At 38.6% G+C, this 17,837-nt stretch overlaps 1 protein-coding gene across 2 annotated transcripts; it reads right to left on the bottom strand.

The window, feature by feature from the left end:
• Window positions 1–2,205: 2,205 nt before the first annotated feature.
• On the bottom strand, window positions 2,206–14,449 carry gfral (GDNF family receptor alpha like). Of its 2 annotated transcripts, none has more exons than XM_079842315.1 (9): window positions 14,345–14,420; window positions 12,910–13,047; window positions 11,239–11,391; window positions 7,998–8,039; window positions 7,572–7,899; window positions 3,734–3,981; window positions 3,462–3,629; window positions 3,278–3,362; window positions 2,206–2,664 (listed from the first exon to the last, which is right to left on the bottom strand). In XM_079842315.1, exons 1-9 carry the CDS (start codon window positions 14,364–14,366, stop codon window positions 2,406–2,408), a joined length of 1,443 nt encoding a protein of 480 aa, XP_079698441.1. In that variant the 5' UTR covers window positions 14,367–14,420; the 3' UTR covers window positions 2,206–2,405. The 2 variants fall into 2 exon arrangements, with proteins under 2 accessions (XP_079698441.1, XP_079698442.1); XM_079842316.1 differs by lacking the exon at window positions 2,206–2,664 and adding an exon at window positions 2,754–3,169 and having other exon boundaries at window positions 14,345–14,449.
• Window positions 14,450–17,837: the final 3,388 nt, after the last annotated feature.

Here is a 17,837-nt window from a genome sequence, read left to right as displayed (position 1 = left end):
TCGCTACTGAATGGCACTTTAACTTTTGTATTTTTAGAACGATTATAGCCAAATATCTGTCGCAAGAACTAACGTTAACCCAAAACGAACACTAAGCACTGACTTTAGTAAGTTAGCCAAATCACACACAGAACCATGTTTAGCATGCCTGAAGATAAACAATACATAAAAGCTCTAATCAAAGAATCATTTACACTAATGCCAGGTTCGCTGTTGAGATTTTAACGTTAATGTTTGTAACGTTAGATGTTCGTCGGATATCGTTAAGTATGAATGAGCATTTAACAGACTGGTTTGCAGAACAGCGCTGTCATCTGTTTACTTCCTTGCTACAACCTATTACAGGAAAACACATCGATGAAAAATAAATCAGACTTACAGGTTGTGGCCCGTAAACAGCTTCTGTTTGTAAATCCAGCTTTCAGGACAAGCCGTGGTGCATATCCTGTATTGAACTCGCGAAGTTTGTGGAAGTTTGTGTTGTCCTCCGTGAAATGTGCAGCGCGCGCGTCGTGCATCCACGCACCGGCAGTGTTTTTGTCACGCAGCTGACGTTGTGCAAATCTGGCATTGAAATCGCGAAGACGGTGGATGTTTTCCTCTGTTAGATGTGCTTAGATGTTAGATCTCCTCTGCAGGGAGCCCTGCGCGCGCCTGATTCCCCGCTGACTCAAACACACGTGCATATAACATGCTGTATGTTAAACGCTCTGCAACGCACCCCCGTCCCTATGAAGGCTGAACAGAGCAAGTACCCCAGACCTGCAATCCGGATGAATATAACAGCGTTTCCTCGGCATCGCGGCAACAACACTCCAGCCTGACTATACCACAACAGCGCCGCGATACAAAATGGCCTCACCCCCCCTTATTTAATATTCTCGGAGGAGGGGTTTATGTAAATATTGAGCCTGGTGATGTCAGCAAGCCCTGGAGGAATGTGTGTAGTCGCCTACTGGCCGTTTGCTGTAGTTCTTAGAAACTGATTTCTTTAAAAGCAAATATCTCCCTTTGCTTTAAACTTTGAACGTTGTAACTTTGCAGATGTTGTTTATGCTCAAGCAGCAACATTACACGCTAGCTAAAGTTAGAATAGTGAAATCGTGGTTTACCACCCCTTTAATGTGATTTGAACCATTTAAGCGAACACAATTTGGCACTAGCGCACTGTTTTCGGCGCTGCGTACACATCTAAAGCGCACACAGAAAGCCGCCTCTCATGTAGTGTGCGGATACTGAATTGAGTTCTCCTTCATCTTCTTACAATTGAACGGACACATATACAGAAAATATGTCAAAATATCCGTGTAAACACAAAAAAATGCTTGTGTAACAGTATATTGGATCCGTACGCTCAGTCTTAAAGTGACAGCAGCCTAATAAACCTGCTGCCGCCTGCATTAATGATTTTGAATCAAAGAACAAAAGAAAAAGAAAACCACTCAGTGATCTCGACTGAATAAGTTTGGTAATTTATAATTGATTCATCTATATTTTATTAATAAAAATAAAACTATGCCGTGTTATTTTACATATGATTACGTTTGATTTAAATTTCTGTACCTGAACTTAGTTCAATTGTCGGCTTATTTATTTGTTCTTACTCTATTACTGACTGTTTACTTGTCTTTAATAATATTTGAAATTGATATAAGTTTAGGCTAGTTGTTTTTACTGTGGTATTTTTGTTAAAACCATAAGCAAAATGTAAGTGTACTTAAGGCTGCTGATTTTTGTTTATGGTATTCAGCTGCAACAGAAGGACAGAATAAATATGTTAGATATCTAAATGTTGACTTTTTTGTTGGAATCGAAACTTAGAATCGATAAGAACTGGATTCGCTAAAAATCAAGCGATAACCAACCCAACCTTACCCAAGTGTGGCTGAATATTTCAAGCATTTACAATCCAACGCAATACTTTATTAATCTGTGCGGCGCAATTTCGTTTTAGGCACACAAATTAATCGGAAAGACACAAAGAGATAATGTAGCAAGGTAAGAGATAACCTGCTGCCTGGATATAATGCATTTCATAAGATATGCATCTCAATGTATTTATGTTCTCATGAATGCAATGGTTATTTTTGCCTATATCATTGAACAGCACGAAATACGTTTCATTGCATTATTCTCTTAAAATGTGTTAAGATTAACCATTTAGGTTAAAATGTATTATGAACATCATAAAAATGTCATTTCAGTGTATTATAAGAAAATCTTTATTGCAGTGTATTATAAGAACATCTTTATAAAGCATACAGGCTTGACGTAAAATGTTACAAGAGAACGTCCAATGAAATATACACAAGGTGTTGTTGTAATAAACTATGTTTATGTATAAGTTATGTATAGTGTAATAAGTAATAAGTTATGTATAATATACTATTATGTATAATGATACATTAATATGAGTTAATGAAAAAAAAAACATGTTCATCTTCAACATTGTTAAACCCTTTGTGATAAAAGTTTAACCATGAGGGGTAAGACAAGCGTCTCATTAATGTCTGTGGCGAAGTTCCTAATGGTGATTTAGTGCGGCCCTGACACTGGGGTTCAGGAAACACATCATTAGACTTAAAAACATCTGGATGGAGGTGTCGAGTGTCGGCTGAAATGGAGACGAGACAGACTGATGTTCCCTGATGAATATCAGATGGGCTGAAGAAGACAAGAACATATATATTTCCTCATTCTGGATATTCATCTTCCATAACTTAATAAAGCTCAATGAGAGGACTGACATCAGAGACGTTGCTCATTAACACTTTATTCATAGTTTATGCCTTGAAACAGAACCAGAATAGCACATTACAAACATAGTATATTGAATAATATTGTGCAATACTGAACTACACAAAGCACAACTCCTTTATTATTAACTCATGATGCACTTAATTTAAAGTTTGTTGGTGTTACAGTGTGTTTCCTTTAGCTTACAGACGTGATAAAGTCGGCACTGGAAGTAGAAAATGAGACATTTTTGGCAGCTTGGTTTATATATATACAAACTATATAACTACAATGTGCAAAGTATCAGGAATATCACTGTCTCTTAAAGAAACCAGAATTGTATAAAATCACTCAAATGATAACAGATGACAACATTAGAGACTTTGACTGAGGGGCCTCAAAAGTTGGTTTAGCAGCAGCTTGGTGCATTCTCCTTAAAATAAAGGCGGTAAAAATGAGTAATTATTAAGTAAAGATTAAGAAAATTATTCTCTACATTATTTTCTGTGCATCATAATGCATTAAACTAATGATAACTTACTTCAGTCTGAGCAAAACAAGGCTGACAATGAACAACACCACCACCATTAATGCAGAGATATATATCAGTAGGTGCAACAGCTGATCTGGTACAAACAAAGACAACATGTTTAATTACATCAGTGATGAAAAAGGAAAAGTGCATGTTTAAAGGTCAAAGCCCTCCTTTAAGAGAATCAACTCACCGCTCAACCACTGCTGCTTAACCCTTGAATCATTGGTTGGCTGTTGCCCATTCCTAAAATCATCAGATTGGACAGTTTCACCAGCGCTTGGCTCATTGGTTGGTTGTCGCCCAATGTTTGATTCAAGGGATTTTCCATGTTGGACATTTTCTTTGGTTCCTGAGAGCTCTATGATTTGAGTGGGTAAATCAGAATACATCAATCACAATAAGACTATGCCAGCAATTCTTCAAGTTGAAATCAAATACACACTAGCCACTGAAAATACTTACTAAAAAGGGACTTGTCTTGCAAAATTTGTTTCAGCTCATTGCACTTATATTGGTGGTGAGAATGCAATCCATCACAAGTACATGAGTGATGAAGTATTGTACCCATTGTTTCCACAAATGCCCGCCTGCATTGGAGGTCTTCCCCAAGAAAGATGCCAGGGTTTAGAAGATTTAGCCAGTCACTCGTTGAATCATATGCAGAGTCCTCTACCCCAAAACATTTGGACAGGTACCTGTTAAATATCTGCCTGTGAATAGCAAAGAGTGTTTTTTTATCAGCAGCATCAACCAGCTTTCCTAAAAGTTCTCCATTCAACTGGAAAGACCATGCTTGTCAACCAGATTCACCCTCTGGGCTATAGAGCACATCCACACCTTTAAACCAGGCATGATCAACCCTCGTCCTGGAGAGCCACTGCCCTGTAGATTTTAGCTCCAAACCTAATAAAGCACACCTGAACCAGTTAATCAAGCTCTTCAGGATTACTAGAAAGCTACAGGCAGGTGAGTTTGAACAAGGTTGGAGCTAAACTCTGCAGGACAGTGGCCCTCGAGCACCAGGGTTGAGAACCCCTGCCTTAAACTGGGAGTATTTCACGATTTGGCAAATCTAATCATGCTCCACTAAGAGTTGTTTTTTAGCTACATTTTTTGTGAGTTTGAATCCTAGCCTAGGCCAGAATGTACATTTATGTTGGACTTTTAAGCAAGGAAACATAACTATTTATTGGCACCCATATATAATTGATGGCACCCCTGTTAAATATGATCAAAGATGGCTATAAAAAATAAATCTGCACTGCTTATCCTTTTAATCTTTCATTCAAAAATGTTCAAAAATCTAACCTTTTATTGAATTAAAAGAATTGAAAGTGGGGGAAAATCACATTATGAAAGAAATGCTTTTCTCCAAAACACCTTTTTGTGAAATACTTTTTGCAACCTCCTTTTCCCAAGATAACAGCTCTAAATTTTCTTCTATAATGCCTGATGAGTTTGGAGATCAGAGAGCATTCCTTCATACAGAATCTCTCCAGATCCTCCAGATTCCCAGCTCTTCTCTTCAGTTCATCACTCATTCTCTATAGGGTTCAGGTCAGAGACTGGGACGGCCATGGCAGAAGCTTCATTTCTTGCTCAGTGACACATTTTTGTCCTGATGGAAGATCCAACCACTATAAGATTTCTAGCAGAGGCCGTCAGATTGTATCTGTTGGTATTTGCCAGAATCCATGATAACATAAATCTGAACAAGATGTCCAGGACCTCCAGCAAAAAAATAGGCCCACAACATTACAGACCCAGCTGTATATTTAACCGTGGGCATGGGGTATTTTGTATCCCTGTTTGCACCATCTGGTGGGTTTGCTGTCAAAAAGCTCTTTTTATAGTTTCATCTGACCATAAAGTTCCAGTCTTGTGTGACAACTGAATATGCTGGAGTTTATTTTTGGATGAGCGAGGAGGAGGATTTGAAACCCTCCCAAACAACATGTGATAATGTAGGGCTTGTTTAATGTTTTTAATGCTTTCTGACCCCAAGACTCAACTAATCTCTGCAATGCTCCATCTGTGATCCCCAGAGAGGATCCACTCAAACTCTCCTCCTCGCCGTACAATAAAGCGATAGTTCACCCTAAAACTGAAAATTCTGTCATCATTTACTCAACCCTCAAGTTGTTCCAAACCAGTATGAGTTTCTTTGCTCTGCTGAACACAAAATAAGATATTTTGAAGAATGTTTGTAACAAAGCAAAGAGAGCAACCATTGACTACCATAGTAGAGAAAAAAAATACTATGGTAGTCAATGGTTGCTCTCTCTGCTTTGATACAAACATGTTTCAAAATATCTTCTTTTGTGTTCAGCAGAACAAAGAAACTCATACAGTTTGGAACAACTTGAGGGTGAGTAAATGATGACAGAATTTTCATTTTTGGATGAACTATCCCTTTAAGACGATATAAACACACATCCTCTTCCAGGCAGATTCATAACATCTTTAGTTTGTTGGAACTTCTTAATTATTGTCCTGGTGGTGGAAATGGGGATTTTGTGAAGTTTAACAATCTTTTGCTGCACATAAGAACTATATTCTGGTTTTACTAATTGTCATGATGATTAAGGGAATTTGGCCTTGTGTTTCCTCATGTTTATACTCCTGTGAAACAAGACATCATAGCATAATTTCATGTTCCTAGTCACCCTGGTGTGATAAAAAAAATGTAAATATGAATGGGAAAATACTTCAGAGATATTTTTTTAAAAGATATAGGGGTGCCAATAATTGTGGCCAATGTGTTTTGGAGAAAAGCATTTATTTCATAATGTGATTTTCCCCTGACTTAATTTACTTTAATGAGAGGTTGGATTTTTGCATATTTTTGGAATTAAAGATCAAAAGGATAAACAATGCATATTTGTTTTTACAGCCATCTTTGATCATATTTACCAGGGATGCCAATAATTCTTATCACAATTGTATGCGTCTTTTGATTTGTGCACTCGTTTCATCTCACACTCTCTGGGCACATTGGACTCTACTGGACTCTACTGTGTGTAGTGAATATAGTATACTAGTAAACATTGACCTTTAATTTGATTTTTTTTTTCACAATATATATTGTTCCAGTGCAGCAATGAAATCCAAAGTTGACAGTGCTAAGGAAAATTCCAAAAATGCTTAAGTAGATAAGGAAGAGCGAGTACTCATAAAAGAGTAGGTGAAAAGTACCTGGATGACCTACTACTTCCTATGAGATTTTGAAGTGCACATACAAAGAACACTTTACTATCCCATGAGGCCACGGGAGAGGATTTGTGAATGGCAGTGAAGCGACACAACTGATACTGGTAGGTCAGCATGATCATGACAACATGCCGACTGTAGTACGTCCGGTCATACTACACACATTCATACTTTATTTAAAATACTTTTTTAGTGGTCCTAAAGTAATTACATATTAAAAATATGTGCTAGTCAGAGAGTATGCGATTTCAGACTCAGCCTTTGAGTGTTTGCTAAACTCAGACCTATTTTGAGGAACATCTGTGGTTCTACAGCTCAATGGAAGTAGTATATATTTTGTAATCCTATATTTGTTATCTTTGTGAATTGCGGATTGTTGTTATGTGTATTGAATATTTGTTCTATTTTGGCCTCATTCATCAATCATTAAATACACTTCTTCTGGACTATGATTTGAACTTGTTGATGATTTCCTTCTTGCCTTGTTATGGTTTGGAACACTTGTTGAATTTCTACTCTACAACTGTTGAACTGTTGGAATTAGAACTGCAAAATACTCACCTCTTACCTGAACTACATTGGATTGGTGAGAAATTGAGTTTATTTCAAACTTGTTGTGTTTGGACTGAAATGTTCTAAAATAAGTAAGTTGCAAATTTTCTTTCTTTTTTGTCCATTTTAGACATTCTACCAACTATAAGTAACTTTGCAACTATATGCCAACTAACTCTCATTAATTTACAACTACATGTCAACTAACTCTCAGAGTATTAGTAGACTGTTAGGGTTAGTGGAATAAGTTGACATCTACTTGTAACATTACTATAGTCAGTAGAATGTCTGTTGAGGAGCATCAAAATAAAGTGTTAGCAGATATTAAACAGGCAGTCTGGTTAGTGTAGTGGACATGTATAGGTGCAAAGTTACTTAGTTGATATAATGTCTAATGTGGACCATCGGAATAACTGGGTATCCCAAAATGTGACTTGTCAACTAGTAAACATTGGTTTGGGGAGAAGACCTATAATTGGTTGATAGAAATGCTGTTTTATGGACATGGCCTGGTGTAAATCATGTTGTTAATGCTCACCTGCACAATGCATCTCCAAAGCAGCTGTCCAGCGCCTCCAGGCAGGTCCAGGGTGTCTGCGACTGTTCGCTCACACATGATCCAGAGTGAAGAGAGGCCTTCATCTGCTGGCATTCCTGGTCTTCTCCATCACAGTCACACAACACCAGTCTCTCAGCCACATCGTGAGGAAGTGCCGAGTAGAACTGCCTCATTGCCTGTCTGCACTGGCTGGGGTTGCATTGGTATGCGTTGCACTCCTGGACAAATGGCACCATCTGTCTGTTACAGGCTTCCTCCCCAAGGCAAGCCTTTGTCTCGTCAAGACAGGATCTGCTTGTGTGGTGTTCTGAATCGAGGGTATGAGAGGGGATCAATGAGGGGATCACAGTATGCATGCAGTTATCAGTTTACAAAAGGAGTTAGATGTTCAGACCAAGATCTTACCACTGGCTTTCGGCTCTGCCTCAAGTTGCTTGTTTTTTTGAGCTTCAAAACATTAAAGAAATAGTTCACCAAAAAAGAGAGAGAGAGAGAGAGAGAGAGAGAGAGAGAGAGAGAGAGTATTCTGTCAGCATTTATTGCCATCATGTCATTCCAAACATGTATGTAAGTCCTTATTCACTGATAATCTTCCCTTTTGTCAAAACAATTCAAAATTATCCAGCAACGCATCACACCATGTACATTTGCTCTTATACATGGAATAGGAACTTGGAATATCCCAGTTAACCGGGGAATTTCCCATAACTTTCTAAAAGTTTTTTAAAGGTTTATGTAAATGTTAGGACAAAAAAATCTTAAAATCATGCTTGGTATGGTGTTATAACATATGATATATGTTCTCACAATTTTGAGAGGAAATGTTCTTAAAATAATTTTTTCAGATTTTGATTTGAGTATTCTGTTCAGGTGTGTCTTGTTAATTATCTCGTCCGCTCCTTTGTTTGCCTTATGAATTTAAGCCCTCAGTTTCTGTCAGTTTCCTTGTCTTGAATTGTTTGATGTTATGTGTTTGTTTCCTCTGAGTTATTCTCCTGTTTATTGTTCTGATTCTTGGATTAAAGATTTATTTTGAGTATCTCTGTCATGGTGCACTTCATTACAGCCACCACCTGTGATAGAATGCAAGACCGTTACAGAAGGATTTAGCAGCACTGCCGATACAAATGGTCACAGTGTCTCCAGGCATTGCCAAGTTAAATGCCCACAATGCTTTCAGTAAATCATCTTCCCAAGTCCTTTCCAGTGAGAAAAATTCCAGTCAGTTCCAGTGAGAGAAATTCCAGAGTCTGTTCCAGTGAGAGAAGTTCCCGAGTCCATTCCAGTGAAAGAAGTTCCCGAGTCCGTTCCAGTGAGAGAAGTTCCCAAGTCTGTTCCAGTGAGACAAGTTCCAGAGTCCGTTCCAGTGAGAGAAGTTCCGGAGTCAGTTCCAGTGAGAGAAGTTCCCGAGTCCGTTCCAGTGAGAGAAGTTCCCGAGTCCGTTCCAGTGAGAGAAGTTCCCGAGTCCGTTCCAGTGAGAGAAGTTCCTGAGTCCGTTCCATTGAGAGAAGTTCCCGAGTCCGTTCCAGTGAGAGAAGTTCCCGAGTCCGTTCCAGTGAGAGAAGTTCCAGAGTCTGTTCCAGTGAGAGATGTTCCGGAGTCAGTTCCAGTGAGAGAAGTTCCGGAGTCAGTTCCAGTGAAAGAAGTTCCCGTGTCCGTTCCAGTGAGAGAAGTTCCCGAGTCCGTTCCAGTGAGAGAAGTTCCCGAGTCCGTTCCATTGAGAGAAGTTCCCGAGTCCGTTCCAGTGAGAGAAGTTCCCGAGTCCGTTCCAGTGAGAGAAATTCCAGAGTCTGTTCCAGTGAGAGAAATTTCCGAGTCTGTTCCAGTGAGAGAAGTTCCAGAGTCCGTTCCAGTGAGAGAAGTTCCGGAGTCCGTTCCAGTGAGAGAAGTTCCCGAGTCAGTTCTAGTGAGAGAAGTTCCCGACTCCGTTCCAGTGAGAGAAGTTCCCGAGTCCATTCCAGTGAGAGAAGTTCCCGAGTCTGTTCCAGTGAGAGAAGTTACTGAGTCTGTTCCAGTGAGAGAAGTTCCAGAGTCCGTTCCAGTGAGAGAAGTTCCGGAGTCCGTTCCAGTGAGAGAAGTTCCCGAGTCAGTTCCAGTGAGAGAAGTTCCCGACTCCGTTCCAGTGAGAGAAGTTCCCGAGTCCATTCCAGTGAGAGAAGTTCCCGAGTCCGTTCCAGTTAGAGAAGTTACTGAGTCTGTTCCAGTGAGAGAAATTACTGAGTCTGTTCCAGTGAGAGAAGTTCCTGAGTCCGTTCCAGTGAGAGAAGTTCCCGAGTCCATTCCAGTGAGAGAAGTTCCCGGAAGTTCCCGAGTCCATTCCAGTGAGAGAAGTTCCGGATCTGAAATTCCAGAGTCTGTTTCAGTGAGAGAAATTCCTGAGTCCGTTCCAGTGAGAGAAATTCCAGAGTCTGTTCCAGTGAGGGAAATTCCAGAACTCAACCCCAGAGAACATTGCACTGTCCATAATGGCTCTAACATTTGTGTGTTTGGGCCACACACAGATCCAAACCATTCCCTAAGTCTGCACCAGCCCCAGAGTCTGTTCCAGTGTTGGCTCCAGCCCTGAATCCCTGAACTGCCGGCACCTCCCTGGTTTCCAGTGAAGCTAGCCCTTCCCAGGCTTCCCGAGCTACCGTCACCTCCCTGGCTTCTTGTATTGCTGGTACTGCCCAGGAGGCTTCCTGTCCCGCCTAATCCACCTTGGCCATCCCCTTGTCCAGCCCCTCGTCAGCCTCCTAGGTGCCCACCCTCCATCCCCTGTTGGACTTATTACAGCGTGAGGACACGCCTTCTGGGAGGGGGGTGTACTGTCACGTTTTGAGTTTGTTTTTCATCTGTTTTCCTGTTCTTATCCTGTCTGAGTTTCTTTGATAATCTTCACATCTGTTAATTAGTTCAGTTCTCCTCCGTTCCCTGCCTGTTTGTTTCCATGGTTTAAGATTGATTTGAATATTTTGTTCAGGTGTGTCTTGTTAATTATTTCTTCAGCTCCTTTGTTCGCCCTATGTATAGAATGGATTGTTCCTTTAACATTCACATAACTAAGAAATGTTCGTAATACATTAAAAAAGGATAATAACTTTTTCATAACTTAACAAAACGTTCTTAGAACATTTTTGTTAGCTGGGATCGTGCACAAGTTCCTTTTATTTTTATGGAGAAGAGCTGAAGCAGATTATTCAAAATCTCCCAAAGGACAAGGGGCTTTTCTGAGTGAATTTGCCAGATTGAAACTGTTTTTGAAAGAGTCCCACCCAAAACTCATGGCATGCTCTCAATGACCAGAGGCATGAAAAACTCAACCCTCAATTAGTAAAAAAAAAAAGTACAATAGATTCACATTGTCATACCATAACTGCTAAATGTGGACAATAAGGCATTAAGGTGATGTAAAAAAAAAAAGAGTTGGGATTAATTTCTGTAAATCTGCACAACGTAAATAAAACTGGCTTGGCATTGCATGTTAAATACGCATTGTTTTAGACTTAAGTGCATTACTGTACATTACCGTTTTTTTATTTTAACTGAGGGAAATGAGTGTGGTAATCGACAGCATGCCGCAGATGCTTTCCGTAGAGCTAAGCTTGTTTCATATTTCCATTATTTATATTGCAATACTGTATTTAATGTATGTGGTATGGTATACCCAAACGATGCTGGCACTGGGAATACAGCTGTTGTAGAGTTCTGCAAGGATCCGGCCCAGAACACACGCACTCTCCCAGCGCAGGCGAGCGGCTCAACATCATCTGAAGCGTGGCGTTACAGACCTTTGAGTCAGTCGGGTGGCAGCCTCCATCTTTCCACAGAGATAAAAGCAGAAGCACTTTCAACATGACAGCTTTCACATGAGTGAAGTCTATTCATCTGGATCACACTGTGCGTTCATGAATTTTTAATAGCTATTGTATGTGCTGCAATACTGATTGTATAGCATTTAATCATTTAATTGAGCCGCATATGATTTCCAAAGCGCCCAATGGTTTTCCAAAACTATTATTATGGCCAGATGTTAAAATGTATCAACATGAAAGTCAATATCATATGTGAATATGGACTGATGATCTCATATATTGTTATCCCCTTTGCTTCCCTGAGGCCAATATGTTTCTCTCTCTCTCTCAAACACACACACACATGCGCACACACACTCAAACACAGTCAACAAACAACTTCAACGTCCCCTCAGGCTAGACCTTTATTCTTCCCTTGATGCACATACGGCCACAGTTTGAGGTGTGCCGTTTGCTCAAGGCTATTGCGCTTTAATCAAATTACCGCCAACACAGTGATGGGACATTTCACAAGGAAGAGGAGACAGGGATTGACATTAACAAAGGTTAACAAATAATGCCAAAATATATTGCTCGTAGTTAGTTTAGGTTAACTAATGCATTCATTTGAATGCATTTTTGGTCACTTTTAATGGCCAGACTTTAGTTTAGGGACCAATTCTCACTATTAACTACGAATTTTGCCTCAATAAACTCCTAATTAACTCCTGTTGAGTTTACACTGTAAAAGTATATATTGTTGGTTTAACTTAAAAAAGTAAGTAACCTGGTTGCCTTAAAATTCATTGTTCAATGAAATTAAAAATTTGAGTTAAAACAATGAAGGAAATTGGTTTAATAAATAGAAACTCAAAATATTATTGTATCTGAACCACATAAACAAAAAAATATGTTGTGATAAATCATGAAAATAGCACAATTTGGCATGTTTCACTGCATTATTACAAATAAAACACAATTACACAATATGCTTACAACATATTTTAATAATATTTGAATAAAGGGTGATGTCGATTTTCAAATGTTCATTGTATTAAATTTTTTATTTCAATGAACTCAAAATTTTAAGGCAACCAGATAACTTACTTTTTAAATATTTTTTGTCTTGATCATGGAGAATAAGGCATTAATATGTGCTTTATAAGCACTAATAAACAGCCAATATCCCAGTAATATGCATGATATTAAGAACTAGTTAGTATTGAGAATTGGACCCTAAACTAAAGTGATACCCTTTTAATTTTAGATGTTGTGTGAATGTTGAAGTAATGTTCAAATGTGCTATACATTATTCATTATTCTTATACTCAAACCTTCAGTGTACCAATCTCAAAAGCTTTTAATTTTTAATGCCTTGACAAAACCGTCTAGCATGAATCAAGAGAGCAAACATTCAGTTTCTAGCGTTTCTTTGACAGCACCCAGTTATTAACCCCATGTCTCCAGACAACCCCGGTCCTATCCCATTAAACAAAGTTGCTTTATGGATGTCATCCTGTTTGCTTTAAATAAGAATTCTGTACCTTTATAATTGCAGACGTCTCTGAGGACAGCCTGTTCACTTCTGCAGATGCGTTTAGAAACACAAGCATCCACATGTGAAGTGCAGTCTGTAGTTCTTGATGCGTTAATGCAAACGAGCTGGAACAGCAGATGAGACGCTGGAACAGAGAATTACATTCATAATTGGCTCATCCTTAATGCAACGGGAAATGATAATCTACCGGTTCTGCATGGAGGCATCAAAAGTCGAGTAAACATGTTGCCTTGAAAATATTTTGTTTTCCATTGTAAGGTGAATGCAAGTGAAAAACTGATATGATTTTCAGACTGTCCTAGCATTTGATGCGTCTCATTTGCTTGAATGACACAAAAAGTCATGACTCTTATCATCCATTATAATTTGAAAACATTCAAAAAAGTTATTATCTTTGGTGCACTGGAAAAAAAAATGGTGTAGGATTCTTGCTTGTAAATTTTATGCATAATCACAAAGAAACGGCAAGTAACACATTGAATAGTGTTTTCAGTCACACTTAAGTTTAGGGTCCAATTCTCAATATTAACTATGACTTTTGCCTCAGTGTTCTGCTTATTCCTAATTACTGCTTATTAATAGTTATACGGTAGTTTTTAAGTTTAGCATTAAGGGATGCAGAATATGATCATGCAGAATAAGGCATTAATATGTGCTTTATAATTTCCTAGTAATATGCATGCTAATAAGCACTGTAAAAAAAATGTAAAAAGTAAGTTACCTGGTTGCCTTAAAATTTTAAAGTTCATTGAAATTCAAAATTTGAGTTAATACATTGAACATTTGAGAATCCCTTTATTCACATATTATTAAAATATGTTGTAAGCATATTGCGTACTTGTGTGTTTAATTTATAATAATACAGTGAAACTTGTGCTATTTTCATGATTTATCACAACATTTTTTTTATGTATGTGGTTCAGATACAATAATATTTTTGGTTTCTATTTATTAAACCAATTACCTTCATTGTATTAACTCAAATGTTTAATTTCAATGAACTCAAAATTTTAAGGCAACCAGGTTACTTAAGTTTTTAAGTTAAACCAACAATATTTTTTTACACTGTAGTTAATAGTGAGAATTGGACCCTAAACTAAAGTGATGCCGTGTTTTCTTGTAAAATGTACTTCAGTAAACTTTTACAAGGGAATCTGACTTTTTTCAGGGTCACACATTTTTCATCATAATCTCAGCTTTCTTACATTTTCCTCTTCCAAATCCTGAAACTTTCTTTATTTGTATTTTAAATGAAATTTTAATGCACTTGCACCTCATGCAAGAACAGATTTTGCACTCCAAGCGCAAAGTAAAGAAGCACTTTCTCACAAGCACATGAGAAATCAATTTCCTCAGAAGAACTTCCAAGATCAATGAAGCACTGATGCTCACAAAATCCTTAAAACATCTCCTGTACTCACCAATGAGAAGCGCTGCGTCCATGGCCTCATGTAGTCAGATGGTGTTGGAGTGTCAGTGTTAAGCACCTGTGCGAGTGAACAGCTCCGCTCCAGCGCGCTCTGTTCGCCCCAGCCTGACGTCACGCTGCTAATGAATAATCCCTCACAGGTGCGCCGCTCCACGCTGAATGTCACCTGCGCTGCTCATGTGTAATGAGGGTCGGCTCTTGGGTCAGTGGCTGTTTATTTGACGTAGACTCATATTAAAGAAATATTGTAAGGGTTAACTATTTCTAGCTCAGCATCAGTCAAGCCAAAATGGTCAGAAGAATTTTAGCTGTAGGCTGTGTATAGTGTTGGGCAATAGTGCAGATAGTAAAGCTTTTACCCAGGAGCGATTGAGCAGCAGGGTAATGTTGAGACTTGCTATGGTTGTCAGCGTTTAATGATGGGCAAAATCGAAATGAGATCAGCTGTGCTCATTCAGAACAAAGACACTCTTGCTCTGGTCATATTGCTTATTCTATCTTCTAAACCTGAACCTCAGACATTACTTTTAGCATGTTCACAATTTCATTCAGACATTATTTAGTAGGGTTAAACAAGGCAAAAGGCACACACCTTACAAAAAAAGTGCTTTTCATTACTCCCATATGAATGCATAAAAAATAGATACACTATGTTTGTTTTGAACATTGATGGAGCAACAGATTTTGTGTGAAAATAAATCATAAAAGTGGTTTGTTTTGTTTAAAAATCGTATAATGTATGAGGTGGCACCCAAAACCAACAAATACTTTAGCTAAAATAATGTTTTTTTTTTAAATAATGTTAAAGTTTATACTTGTTCAAAACAATCACTTTAGCAAAGTTTGCAGTATTTTGTGTTTATTTTGATTCATTTTTGTTCAATACATATGCAGTCATTAAAATATGTTAATATAAAAATATTTTTAAAATACAGAAACAAAATTATTTTGAAAGCATTGAATACGATCCCATAATAATTTGATATGAATTTACAGTAGTAACAATAAATATATTTTATTATATGACATGATTAATATAATTTTTTTCCATTATGAATATGGTGATTATCTCTAAGGTGGAAACACAACTTAAAATATAATATTTCCCATCTGAATCTATTCATGTCATAAATGTTAAAGTCAGCCGCTGTTTATTATCATGTCTTTCGCCCCCAGATATCATGCTTTTACATATTCTTCTGTTAATGAAAAACTTTTGCTTTAATGGCCTTGAACAAAACTGAAAATCAATAACAAGGCCTTTGTCTCAAAATATAGTCAATCATTTTATTGATTCTCATTTGCTACTTAAATCTACAACATTTTTAAAATCATCAAATATTAGATCAAATGAGCACAGAATCATGTTTGCTCTGCGATCACGTCAAGGTTCAGACACATTTCCACGTGCATCTTGAAAAGTAGAAGTTTTGGAAAGTGTTGAGGTAAGTGTTTGTGCCATCTAGTGGTTTGGAGGAGAATAAAATCAAAGGAGCCTTTAGCCACATTGTGCCCTATGTTTATTAACCACTTAAGCTCTGGGACCATTTTTGGGGATTTCCGCCTTCCCACATACAGTGGTCTCAATTTTGGTGTCATTTTACAGGAAACCCCTTTGAAGTTTCATACACCACTGCTAAAAATGATAAACTTGTAAGTATATGTTGTCTGAGCACTTTTTTATTTTTTGGTTATAAATTCATTTTTGAAAGTGTAGACAGTTTGGGTTAATTACAGCTCAGACAACATATACTTACATGTTTATGTGTGTATTTAGAGACACTGTACACTCACCTAAAGGATTATTAGGAACACATACTAATACTGTGTTTGACCCCCTTTCGCCTTCAGAACTGCCTTAATTCTACGTGGCATTGATTCAACAAGGTGCTGAAAGCATTCTTTAGAAATGTTGGCCCATATTGATAGGATAGCATCTTGCAGTTGATGGAGATTTGTGGGATGCACATCCAGGGCACGAAGCTCCCGTTCCACCACATCCCAAAGATGCTCTATTAGGTTGAGATCTGGTGGCCATTTTAGTACAGTGAACTAATTGTCATGTTCAAGAAACCATTTTGAAATGATTGGAGCTTTGTGACATGGTGCATTATCCTGCTGGAAGTAGCCATCAGAGGATGGGGACATGGTGGTCATAAAGGGATGGAAATGGTCAGAAACAATGCTCAGGTAGGCCGTGGCATTTAAACGATGCCCAATTGGCACTAAGGGGCCTAAAGTGTGCCAAGAAAACATCCCCCACACCATTACACCACCACCACCAGCCTGCACAGTGGTAACAAGGCATGATGGATCCATGTTCTCATTCTGTTTACGCCAAATTCTGACTCTACCATCTGAATGTCTCAACAGAAATCGAGACTCATCAGACCAGGCAACATTTTTCCAGTCTTCAACTGTCCAATTTTGGTGAGCTTGTGCAAATTGTAGCCTCTTTTTCCTATTTGTAGTGGAGATGAGTGGTACCCGGTGGGGTCTTCTGCTGTTGTAGCCCATCCGCCTCAAGGTTGTGCGTGTTGTGGCTTCACAAATGCTTTGCTGCATACCTCGGTTGTAACGAGTGGTTATTTCAGTCAAAGTTGCTCTTCTATCAGCTTGAATCAGTCGGCCCATTCTCCTCTGACCTCTAGCATCAACAAGGCATTTTCGCCCACAGGACTGCCGCATACTGGATGTTTTTCCCTTTTCACACCATTCTTTGTAAACCCTAGAAATGGTTGTGCGTGAAAATCCCAGTAACTGAGCAGATTGTGAAATACTCAGACCGGCCCGTCTGGCACCAACAACCATGCCACGCTCAAAATTGCTTAAATCATCTTTCTTTCCCATTCTGACATTCAGTTTGGAGTTCAGGAGATTGTCTTGACCAGGACCACACCCCTAAATGCATTGAAGCAACTGCCATGTGATTGGTTGATTAGATAATTGCATTAATGAGAAATTGAAAAGGTGTTCCTAATAATCCTTTAGCTGAGTGTATAGCCGCATTTCCACCACAGGAACTTTCCCCAGGAACTAGGGACTTTGGGCTGGTACTCGGTGTGTTTCGACCGCAGGGTCTAAATTAAGTTCTGGGTAAATATTTCCCCCTCCAAACGGCCCTGCTCGCGAGGTGGTACTTTTTCAAAGTTCAGGAACTTTCGGGGGTGGGACTTGGGCGCTGAACATGCTGATTGGTTGAACTCACGCAGCATTTTATTTCAACCGCCATTTTTAAAAGTCTTGCGAGGTTCGTTCTGCGTTCAGTAAATATCAGCCTTGCTCTTCTGTCCGATGGCATGTGTTCATCTCAGCAATCGCACGGTCAATGTCCGTAATAGCTGATAATAACATACATTGTCTTATTTTAAATCTAGCTTTACAAGCTTTCAGAATACGCTTTAGTATCAATGCTCGTCTCTTTTCCGCCGTTTTGTTAATGACCTCTTTAGTAAACCAATACATAACCAGCAAAAGCAGCGCTG

This window comes from Gobio gobio, assembly GCF_949357685.1.
Source record: "Gobio gobio genome assembly, chromosome: 18".
NCBI lineage: Eukaryota > Metazoa > Chordata > Actinopteri > Cypriniformes > Gobionidae > Gobio > Gobio gobio.
The sequence above is the reverse complement of the archived record's forward strand: the minus strand, read 5'-3'. Positions and strand labels throughout refer to the sequence as shown.